Consider the following 12,319-nt stretch of genomic DNA (forward strand, 5'->3'; position numbering starts at 1 on the left):
AACTGCATGTTGAAATTGGCTGGAGATATCCTCCAACCTTACATATATAACTTTACTAATATCATTATTATAATTATTATCACTATAATCATCATTACTATAAGTATTATCATCATCATTATCATATCGTCCTCCGTGTGGTAACGACGCAGCATGTACTGCTCACAGCGGACAGGAAACAATAATATTGATATTATTCACCTTAAATGTATTACTTTAATAATATCATCATTATTGTTATCATTATTATTATTGATGGATTGTTTGTTATTATTATTATTATGATTATCATCATCACCAGCTTCAACAGCTTCTCCTATGAGTGTGTACTGTACGAGTGTGTATGTGTGTGAGTGTGTGTGAGTGTGTGTGTGTGTGTGTGTGTGTGTGTGTGTGTGTGTGTGTGTGTGTGTGTGTGTGTGTGTGTGTGTGTGTGTGTGCAAGCGTGCGTGCGTGCGTGCGTGCGTGCGTGTCTCCGCTTACGTGAGAGAGGGGCTGCTGCGGCTGTTCTTGTGGCCCATGCCGCTGGCGGCGCGCATGCTGCTGGCCTGGTTCTTCAGCGCCTCGTCCCATAGGCCCATGCTGCCCGAAGACCCGCCTCCTGCACCACCCGACTTCCCCTCTAGGCCGCTCCCACCGGACCACATGCTGCCGCCCACTCCCTCGCTGCCCCACTGGCCAGACATCATCTGCAAGGGAGAGAGGGATGGAGAAGGAGAGAGGGAGAAAGAAGAGCAGAGAGGGAGAGAGAGAGAGAGAGAGAGAGAGAGAGAGAGAGAGAGAGAGAGAGAGAGAGAGAGAGAGAAGGAAAGAGAAGAGCAGAGAGAGGATGAGAGGGGGAGGGAGAAAGGGAGAGAGTGAAGGGGAAAGAGGAGCAGAAAGAGGATGAGAGAGAGGGAGGGAGATAGAGAGAGGGAGAAGAGAGAGAGACGGGGTGGATAAAAAGAGGGATGGGGCACAGGAGAGCAGAGAAAGGATGGGAGAGAGAGAGAGAGGGAGGGAGAGAGAGAGAGAAAGAGAGAGGGAGGGAGAGAGAGAGAGAGAGAGGGAGGGAGGGAGAGTGAGCAAGAGAAAGAGTGCAAAAATGGATAAGTAAAAAAATGGGGATGGACTTGTGGAAAATAACAGCAGAGACCTCATATTTGTGGCAACCCTCCTCTGTGCTCACTAATATTGGCTCTTGTGAGATTCTGCCTTTGCATGTGTGTATTTATGTGAACGTGTATGTGTTTATGTGTGTCCCTCTTCTTTTCCCCTGACGCTGCTGGTGTGCCCGCTTCAGTTGTTGCTTCATTCTCCCAGTGTGTAATACACTGCATGTATGAGTGCGAGTGAGAGCGCGCTTGTGTGCGTCTGTGTCTGTGTGTGTGTGTCTGTGTGTGTGTGTGTGTCTGTGTGTGTGTGTGTGTCTGTGTGTGTGTGTCTGTGTGTGTGTGTCTGTGTGTGTGTGTCTGTGTGTGTGTGTCTGTGTGTGTGTGTCTGTGTGTGTCTGTGTCTGTGTGTGTGTGTGTGTGTGTGTGTCTGTGTGTGTGTCTGTGTGTGTGTCTGTGTGTGTGTCTGTGTGTGTGTCTGTGTGTGTGCAGGGTATCTGCACATTTTTCATCACCCAATTTAATACTTTTTAATACCATTTTTAAGACCTCCAACATTAAAATTAATACCACTACACAGGTGTGCGTGTGTGTGTTACATGGTATAATATTGCTATTGTTATTACATTGCTATAATGTAATGTAATCAGGGCTCTAAATTAACTTTTTCGTCCACCAGCCAATTTGGCTAGTAGACATTTTTTCTTACTAGCCAAATGGAAGGTCAACTAGCCATTTATTTCTCACCAAAATAAACCATTAGGTTGCTTTTAATTATTTTATTAAACTAGGCTATGACCTCAACACAGATAAACAATATAAATATTATACTCAATATAATTCAGTCTATTCTATAATTATTTAGTAATTATATTTTTATTACCTGCATTTCATTATTTTTCATTCCATTTCCATATACTGCACAGACAGCCAAACACTAGCCTATTACCACACACACCATCACCCAAACCTCACATACAGTATAGGCCTACAACTCACACAAACACAGCATGCCTTCAACACTAATGTCACACACATACCAGACTTTCAACATACACTAGCCAAACACACACACAACCAAACACTGCAAAACCTCATATCCCCTACACAGCATCACTTCACACGCAGTGGGCCAAATACCATGTACAATGCACAGAAGACAGGTGAAGGGGAGAAGAGATGAAGGTTGGAGAAGGAGACGGAGAGGAGAAGAACAGGAGACACCCGCGCGCACACACACACACACACACACGCACGCACACCTACACATGCGTGAATGATGTCTGCATTGTGTGTTTATGCTGCTGCTGCGTGACACCTTCAAGTTCCTCCAGGTCAAATTAATATTAGCTTTACTTACGATGCGCTTGGAATGACAATTACCGTTACGCTATGTCAACTAGATATCCAATAACACCACGGAGATGCTTACTTTGTTACTTTCGTCGCTAGTTTTTGTTATCTTTTTTCACTTACTCGTATATCCATGTCAAACTCGTGCAGGGTCTTTGCGATGGCGTGGGTGTTATTAGGAAACGACAACTCCATCGTTTGTAGTTGCGAGGACCTCGCAAATATCAGACGGCTTCTGATGGCAACGACACTGTTTTGACAGACAGCTGTCCCTCCATTCACTCACGCCGTTTTCCCTCCACCAATACTCTATTTCACCGTCACAACAGTTACGCTGCTATTACTTGCATTCATCGACACATAACCGTGCTTTAACCACTGCCACATTATTTTTAATCTGACCAAAACCAAAACCAAAGTAATCCGCGCTAGTCCGCTCATTGAACATATTTTATCAACACTAGTTCCAGCGCGCGGGTATCAAACACGCAGCCAATGGATGTGAGGCTGCCTTATTGTGATTAACGGTCAGCCAATGGGTGTGGGCTACATCATGACGGTAGGACTAATGTTCATGGGTAATGTAGGCGACGTTTTAAAGTTCATCAGACGGCAGCTACAGATCTGTGCGGGCAGCTGTTTAATGTTCAGTCGGGCGCGCGCTACCGGCCAATTTGGCTAGTGGATGATTTTTTCTACCAGCCAAAATGATTTTTCACCCGCATTTGGCGTGTTGGCGTGCGTTAATTTAGAGCCCTGAATGTAATACATACATTCATACTGCTCACTGTGTTATTTTATTCTCATTGCCTGCTTCCTAGTCACTGTCTGCACCAGACTTGTCAAAGAGGTTTCTGTATGTTGCGGGAGTTTTCATGCCCCTTCATTATATAATTCACTATAATTTCTAATCAAGTAGCCAGCATCTGTGTCAAGTCATCCAAAACTGAAACAATTTCAAAATTGTGTATATTTGAAAAGTTTGATGGCATTTCATGAAAAACCTTCAATATAAAAATTAAAAATGGACCAACAATTCATCTTTTATAATGGATAAATATTGGAGTGAAAATGTCAAAAGGGTTAAAAGGGAACGACTGCTCAGCTCTGGACTGCTCCTCCTGTTTGTTCCCCCCAGCTCCATCATAGAGACAGTAGTAGGCGTTCTACTTTCAGTTTAGCAAGTCGTTCTTCAGAGTGGGAGCAAAGAAACAGCAGCAGTGGAACTTGATAAGAATTCCACAAACATTTCCCTAACCACGGACACGCGGCGACTGGAATATCGATGCAAACACCACGCGGTTACCGATTTGGACATTCTCGCATATTCTCATTGCGACATTTAGCCTCGTAGAAAACACTCCGTTACTCGCCCGATTTATGTTACATTTTGCACGCATTTCCACCGCTTGCAACTTCACAACACTCGTGCTCACTTCGGATTGCATTAGCATCTGACAGCATCAAATAATACGCCACGAAGCTCGAGGACACTTTGAAGTAGCATAATGTATGAATGCATTCATCATGCATTCATGAAATTATATGCGTTAGCAAACACAAACCTAAACGAGAGGGCATGGCTAACATTAGGAGAAGGAGCATTATAGAGCACAAGCAGGCTAGATGATGAGATACAAAGTTTGAAAACAATGCAGTCATTTTAAGACTTGCGCTTTCGACGAGTAAACTGGCACCACAGATACAGCTTCCACGCTGCATATTGGTTCATGAAATTTAACAAGTTTCACTTTCAACTGTACTGCGGTCAGTCACACGCACTGTGGTGGATGAGATTTAGCCTACTTTAGTCAGCCATCGCCATCAAGGGGGATCCGAACGATAGGATCTGCTACCCCGGCGGGCCTGTCACTATCGAGTGCATTGTTTACCCCAGGCATGACTGACAGTCTCGAAACCTTGATGCCACCTTATAGTTATGAAACAATGATTTTACGGAAGACTGTCCAGGCATCTATATTTTAATACATTGTGTCTGGGTGAAATTTAATGCCAGGCCTTTTCATATTTAATGCCACACCTCAAAAAAATAGCCAAATGTAATGCTTTTCATGGCCTTAAATCACATGTTCTAAATTTAATGCTTTTTAATACTTTTTAATGCACCGCGGGGACCCTGGTGTGTCTGTGTGTGCATTTGAACGCTGATGTGTGTGTGTGTGTGTGTGTGTGTGTGTGTATGCATGTATGCCTCTTTTCTTACCCGCTCCCGTTGCTGCTGCTGTGCCCGCTGCTGTTGCTGCTGCTGCTTCATCCTCTCGGCCTCCTGCTGGAGCTCCAGGAGCCCCAGGGCCTTGCTCTGCTTGGCCAGCCCAGCGGCGGAGCCTCCGCTCCAGCCTGAGCCCGGCGCCGCCTGGCCTCCTCCTCCGCCCCCCTGACCCTGGCTCTGGCTCTGGGCCAGCAGCTTCATGATCAGCTCCTGCTGCTGGCGACACTGCTGTTGAAGCGATGATGATGATGGGGAAGAGGGGAATAAGAGGGGAAAAGAAGGGTTAAGAAACTATGTTCAGGATTAAGAAATGGTGTGTGTGTGTGTGTGTGTGTGTGTGTGTGTGTGTGTGTGTGTGTGTGTGTGTGTGTGTGTGTGTGTGCGCTCGCGCCCAGCCGAATAAGCCACGCCTGAACCAGGCTGCCATCTTTCAATTTGAGCACAAGGGGGCACCAAATAGCTTGTAAATATACAACTATAAATACAACATGCAAGAGTTTCTAGGAACACTTAATTTGCACGACACAAGGCCCATGGCTCAATCGGCTGGGCACTCGATTGCTACACCAGCGACCCGGGTTCGATTCCAGCCCGAGGTCATATGCCGAGCCCTCCCTGTCTCCCTCTCCCCGCTAATTTCCTGTGTCTCTCGCTACTATCCTGTCATAATAAACAGACCTGCAAACTCCTCAAAGAAAAAAAAGGTGACAAGTCCACCATATGATCAGCTTTGAGGGACAGGGAGGGGAGCAAGGAGGGAGAATTACACAACATTATAATACAGCAATACAACATTAATCCAAAGTGAGTTAAAAAGGACATAATCAGCAACACACAAGTGTGTGTGTTATGAGGTGTGTGTGTTATGAGGTGTGTGTGTGTGTGTGTGTGTGTGTGTGTGTGTGTGTGTGTGTGTGTGTGTGTGTGTGTGTGTGTGTGTGTGTGTGTGTGTGTGTGTGTGTGTGTGTGTGGTGGGTAAACCCATGAAAATGCTTCATTGTGGACAATATACTTTGCTTGGTATGGTTTCAATTATCTAGATCTTAACTGGGAAGCCTTGCAACTGCTAAATTTGTGGCTGTCGAAATTAAATTGTGGGCACAAATAAATGTGTGTGTGTATTTGTGTGTGTGTGTGTGTGTGTGTGTGTGTGTGTGTGTGTGTGTGTGTGTGTGTGTGTGTGTGTGCGCGCTCTCCTACCTGCTTGCGTCTGAACATCTCCTCCTCCTCTCTCCTCTTGTGCTCCTCCTGCTGTCTCCTCTTCTCCTCCCTCCTCTTCCTCTCCTCCTCCTCGCGCTTGGCCCTGAGTTCAGCCTCTCTCCTCTCCTGCTGGAGCTGCGCATACACACACACACGCACACACACGCACACACACCCACACACACCCACACCCGCGCACACGCGCGCACACACACACGGACACACACAAGCACAGCAAAGACAGACAGACAGACAGACAGGCAGACACACCAGAGACACAAATATAAAAAATAAAGCAGACACACATACACAAAACAATACATTCACAACACAAATAAATAAAAACATAAAATACATAAACCATAAATAAATACATCAGCAGAGATGCTCATATTATTACAAGCATATTTTATCAGTCAAAATGGCGCCAAGAAGCATCCTCTTAAAAATGATCCTCTCAGCAAATCCACAACACATGATGATGAATGCCGCCGTCCACAAACCACAGAGTGGAGCTGCCAAGCCAAACAACCCATATCAGGCTGTGTTTGATAATACAGCAGCTGTTACTAGGTTACAGACATGAGAACTCAGCCAAATGTTATTCTTTCCAAAACGACTTGGAGTGTGGGTGATGACGGCATTAAAAATGTTCATTGAAAAGTGAGCAAGGACTGTTGCATTAAAATGTGACCACAGGGGGGCGCCAAATAGCAAGGAACTATACAACTACTTCAAGGAACTATGACATAGGCCCAATCTCAATTCATCCCTTGGCCCTACCCCTTACCCCTCCCCCTCCGTTTTGTGTAGGGGTAGGGGTATCCCAATAGTCGTTAAGGCAGAGGGGTAGGGGTAAGGGGGAGGGCTTTGTAGCCCTCAAAAAGGAGGGGTTCGGACAGGCAGACTCCGTTTGGAGAGGTAAGGGGTAGAAAAATACAAATGGGAAAGGCCCATACTGTATACAACTTTCTTCTTACGTAATTCACATGCTACATAGAGTGGTGGATGCCAGACAGTGTTTGTGAACGTGTGTGTGTGTGTGTGTGTGTGTGTGTGTGTGTGTGTGTGTGTGTGTGTGTGTGTGTGTGTGTGTGTCTGTGTGTGCGCCAGTGTACCTTTTGAAGCTGTTCAAGTGTTGGACCCTGAGTTGAAGAATTCACTGTTAAGTCCCATAGACTGGCCTCACAGCCTAAAACGCATAGAGGAAAAGCAGACCAAGAACATACTGAGTACATGGCAACATAACAGATGAAGCTAGTAGACACTCAAGTCTGCCAAATATAAATATTCATCCCAAAGTGGTTAAAAAAAAGTGTACAATAGGACATGTTCCCCAAAACAGGATGTGGCCCACAATCAGTCATGTCAGACACAAACTATATACGAAGTTTTGTTGCAAAATTGACTTACAACACCAAAATCTTTACGTTTGCATTTTATTAATGGTAACGGCTGTTCAGGCATTATTTCATCTGCGTGTTAATTCCTGCCATTCAATTATTTTGAGAACATGCCTTTTAAACTTATACAAAATGCATTTTGACATGCAATGCCTTTCAATGCAATGCTCAATACCAAAATGTCAATTTCATGTTCCAAAATGGATACGAGTCATTTTGCAATGAACTGAAGCCCTTCGTACAGTATGTACATACTTGTAGCACTGATGTGTGATTGTGATGTACATGAACATTATACCTACATTGGTTTGTGTGTGAGTGTGTGTGTGTGTGTGTGTGTGTGTGTGTGTGTGTGTGTGTGTGTGTGTGTGTGTGTGAGTGAGTGTGAGAGTGTGTGTGTGTGTTACATTACCTGACGGCTGGGAGGCTGAGGTATGCATGTCCCACATGGACCCTGTATCTGGCACTGACATTGACCTGTTCATCGAAGGCATCATACCCTGCTCACCACACCTGTTACAGAGAGAGAGAGAGAGAGAGAGAGAGAGAGAGAGAGAGAGAGAGAGAGAGAGAGAGAGAGAGAGAGAGAGAGAGAGAGAGAGAGAGAGAGAGAGAGAGAGCAAGAAAGACTATATTACACATCACATCACAAGAGACAAAACAGGTTAGCATGCATACATAACACCCCAAACACCCCGTAGCAGCAAACTGAAGTGCTGGAAAATGGCATGCAACCACCACACACTCACACCCACAGTAGGGCTGGGCGATATGGAAAAAAACATATATCACGGTATGCATTGTTTTATATCACGATAGCGATATACATCACGATATAGCCTAAAAAAAAATTGAAAGAAAAAAAAAATCTGTCGTCGCTTATTTTCACCTATCATCTCGTTTCAAAATGTGAGAGTCCCACGAACCTATAACACCACAGATGCGCAAATTGCTGCCGGATATGGCATGAATGACCGGCAAAATAAAATGTGACCGGACAAAATGTCCAACAAAAAATGACTGCAATTAGTCAGTAAATTATATTAGCTCATTTTAACTAGGCCTACTTAATGTTACAAAATACCAGTAGGCCTAATATGAAACTGAACAAAGCTGAACATATTTGTGAATAGCCTATGTAAATGAACTTGTTAAACAGCACGCAATAGGCCGAAACGTGTAGCCCATATATAGAGCGTCGTACGGAACGTGCAAATTCCATTACCTACTTTCTAGAGCGCATGAACACAACAGAGCAATTTGAACAATAGCCGTCGATCACTAAAACTGAATTAGTTTTATTTCACTTGGGTTATGTCTCTACCGCGTCTTGTGGTGAAGTAAGCTAGATACACATGTCCACATCTTATAATGTCAAGAAGGCGAAAATGAATGCTAGGAATTTGAAAGCCAAGGCTAAAATCCATTGCAAAGCAGAGGTTGGGATAGGATGCGCTTCACAGAAGCACAAGGGGGAGGGGGGCTAGGGGGAAGTCTCGTGCTCAGAATCTACAAAACAGCGCAGGTAGGAATGCCAAACTTCACCGCGGCATCTACAGGTAGTTGGCTCATTTTTGGTAAATTGTCCAACGCCTCGAGGAGGACTTCCTTTTCCAGCCATGATTCGCAGGCTTGCTGCCCGGTGCTCGTCACGTTAGCTGGTGAGGCAGCAGCAAAGGCTCCTCCACAAGTTCTCCTACTTACTGTATCATTGGTCTCTGCACTTTTTCGGGTACTGCACTCTAGAGGGCGCCAACCGAGGCGTGACTTGAGACTCATACCAGAGAGTGTTTATGGGTAGTACGAGAGAGGAATCTCGCTACTTTTTCCGGGTGGTACTGTCCACTAAGTGGCGCCATCCAGACAGCGCAGAGGAGCGCCAAGGAGCGCAGAGGCTGTTAGAATGAATGGGGTCCATGGAGCTCATCCACAGATGCTGCCATTGCTTTGGGAGAGAATTGGTATCGTCGTTTCATTTAATTTTTCCCAAAGGCAGGATGAATTATCCTTTCAAACAGCACTTAGTTTGAATGTTTAAACTCTCTGGATCTTTGTAAAATACGACTTTATTGTCAATATGACGTCACGAGTGGCTTCACACACTGCGTTTGGATTGGTCGGCCGGCTGCATTGCTGTGATCACGACGGCCGTAAAGCAATTTTGTTAGCAAGATGCTAGCGGAGCCTGACTCATAAATGCCAAAGCTGTAGGAAATCAGAAGGACATAACTCCCAGGTTATTGTACATTTCATTGAAATCCACATTGGTTTTTCAGAACTTACAGTAATATTGTCAAGTTTCAGCCGACAGCGTGCACAATGTCAAGTTATTAGCGCCAGCCTTATGAGCTCTGCTGTCTCGACAGCGCTCCCTAGGTGAACTGCAGGCACGGGTTGGAGGGCGAGATTCAACACTGTATGTAAACCCACTGTGCTCATACAGACTGAATAGGCTGCGTGCGCTGTCTCGACAGACCAGAAATAAATCATGGGAGTAAAAAATATAAAATAGCTTGGCCCACACGTAGTTTTAAAATAATTTCATAAATCAAAATGCTATATTAAGAGGTGAAATGATATTAAAACGTATATTAGCGGTAATAATGAAAATAATAGTTTTATCACGATATAAATGATAGAGGAGAAAGGTCACGACAGAGACGTTTCTATCGTTCTCACGATATGTCTCGTCATATCGCCCAGCTCTAAACCTGCACACACACACACGCACGCACGCACACGCACACTTATTTTGCTGTTGATAGAATGCGGTCGGATCCACAAACACACACACACCTTGTTTTGTTGTTGATACAATTTTACCGCATCCACACACACACACACACACACACACACACGACACAATGTTACCGCATCCACACACACACACACGCACGCACACACACACGCGCAAGCGCACGCGCACACACACGCACACACCTGTTGATGAGCTGGAATAGCTGCTGCTGCTGAAGCTGCTGATAGAGGGCTGCGGCCGCCAGCTCCTGCTGCTTCTGCTTCAGACGCTCCTGCTGCTCCATGTTGGCCTGCACACACACATACACGCACGCACGCACGCACGCACACACACACGCACACAAATACGTGCACACACAGACACATACACACACAAAATCACTATGGAGGGCCTGGGTGCTGCTGTCGCCCCTGAAGCAGAAGGGCCAGGGGGCTGAAGGGAACCCCTTCAAAGTGTGCATATACACTAGGGCTGCACGATATTAGAAAAACATGCGATACACGATGACATGACTGTATATCGCGATAGCGATATTACTCGCAATATTTAATAAACATATATTCTCCCCTCTCTACTTGCCATTCTACACTTTATCATGTATTAAACAACTGAGGGCATTGATTTATTTCCAACATTATTCTTTTTTGGAAAAGATGGCTAATACTGTACACAGCAACCTTTTTAAAACCTTTTTTAACCTTTTCACCAAATAGGATGTTATTAAAAATTCAAAAGCAGGTATCACTATATAACCAACTTTTGCGATACGTGTATCTCAAGCCGTGATATCGCGATATTGATACATTTTCGATATATCGTGCAGCCCTAATATACACATTACCAAACTCACACATACACACCAGGGCTGTGGCTAGTGGTTTTCCCTGGTCACTAGCCATTTAGTCTTTCTGCTAGCCAGAGCTCTTGTATGATTTTTTTTCTGTAAAATTGCAGCAATTGATGCAGCTACTGTGATTTGTCACACCAAAGAATAAGTTACCTGTCAACATGGCTGTGGCAATTTCAGCAATTTCAACAATTTCAGTCACACCAGCCAAACTTAACCAGCATTTGGCCAGTTTACAGGTGCCAGTGTCAAGCCCTATTACACACACAACCAAACTCACGGTGGAGGGCCTGGGCGCAGCAGCGGGCTGGCGTGGCGGCGGCTGCTGCCGGACCAGGAGGGGTGGTGGGGAGGGCCCGGGGGCGAAGGGGACGCGCCCCCACATCTTGATGACGTCCCCCAGGGGCTGGAACCCCTCGTCGCACCCCCTCTTCACCAGCAGCGTCATGGAGAAGTAGCCGGCCTGGAACCACTCGCACATCTCCACCGTGGTGAACGGACCTGCCGTGGCGGAGGAACGAGAAGAGCGCATGAGAGAAAACAGTACACTATACAGTACATGGGTTCGCCGTGTTTGTAAACCCGATGTTGTGAAGAGGGGCAAGACGCTAGCCACCAACCACGTGAGCAAATTTTTTGACCGACAGCGGTTTCCAGCAATCAGAGGTTGAGAGAAAACAATAAACTATACATGGGTTCACCGTGCTTCCAAACCCGATGTTGTGAGGAGGGGCAAGATGCTAGCCGCCAACCATGTGAGCTAATCTTTTGACTGACAGCGATTTCTAACAATCTTGGTTGTTGAGTTGTGCGTAGCTAGTTTTGCGCAGTCAGGTTTAAAAAACTAAAATTCAGAACCCATGTTACACTTAGCTGACGCTTTTGTCCACGACGACTTCACTTATTATTTTTCAGGGTATTGGTTACAGTCCCTGGAGCAACATGGGGCTGGGAGCCTTGGTGCTCAAGGACATTTCAGCCATAGATGGAGAGGTGTAGGGAGAGATCAGGTAGGATTCGAACCTACAATCCCCAGATTGAAAGACTAACGTCCGATAACCACTAGGCCACTGCTGCTTCATTGCTGCCACAAATGTTGGAGACGACCAGAAAGGAGGGACAGTGTGCGTGCGTGCGTGCGTGTCATGAAGAGCAGCCGGTCTGGAACCACTTGGCCCAATTCTACAGTGGTGAAGGGGCCTGTGGGAACAGAGTGGCAGGAGTGTGCCCATGTGACAGGATCTTCAATATTACGCTTTTGTAATCCTCTGTTGGAAATGTGCGTAGGATATTACCACGGTGGGATTGACATTCAAGTACAAAGAAATCCCGCACACTGTCCATTCCATCAGGACGACCGAAACGTATTGAAGTTTATAGGTGGAATGGACAGTGTGTGGGATTTCTTTACACTTGAATGCGAGAGGATTTGGCAGA

At 45.6% G+C, this 12,319-nt stretch overlaps 1 protein-coding gene across 2 annotated transcripts in view; it reads right to left on the reverse strand.

The window, feature by feature from the left end:
- Positions 1-12,319, reverse strand: part of gigyf1a (GRB10 interacting GYF protein 1a) — a 50,121-nt gene that overhangs the window by 15,410 nt on the left and 22,392 nt on the right. For both annotated transcript variants that reach the window (XM_063186346.1, XM_063186347.1), the window contains exons 14-20: positions 11,163-11,383; positions 10,218-10,324; positions 7,690-7,790; positions 6,993-7,066; positions 5,875-6,009; positions 4,669-4,902; positions 484-689 (exon numbers count right to left, since the gene is read on the reverse strand). In XM_063186346.1, coding sequence (XP_063042416.1) covers positions 484-689; positions 4,669-4,902; positions 5,875-6,009; positions 6,993-7,066; positions 7,690-7,790; positions 10,218-10,324; positions 11,163-11,383 — 1,078 coding nt within the window. The remainder of the gene's footprint in view (positions 1-483; positions 690-4,668; positions 4,903-5,874; positions 6,010-6,992; positions 7,067-7,689; positions 7,791-10,217; positions 10,325-11,162; positions 11,384-12,319) is intronic.

The sequence above is a fragment of the Engraulis encrasicolus genome, chromosome 21 (genome assembly GCF_034702125.1).
Source record: "Engraulis encrasicolus isolate BLACKSEA-1 chromosome 21, IST_EnEncr_1.0, whole genome shotgun sequence".
In the NCBI taxonomy this organism is placed as follows: Eukaryota; Metazoa; Chordata; class Actinopteri; order Clupeiformes; family Engraulidae; genus Engraulis; species Engraulis encrasicolus.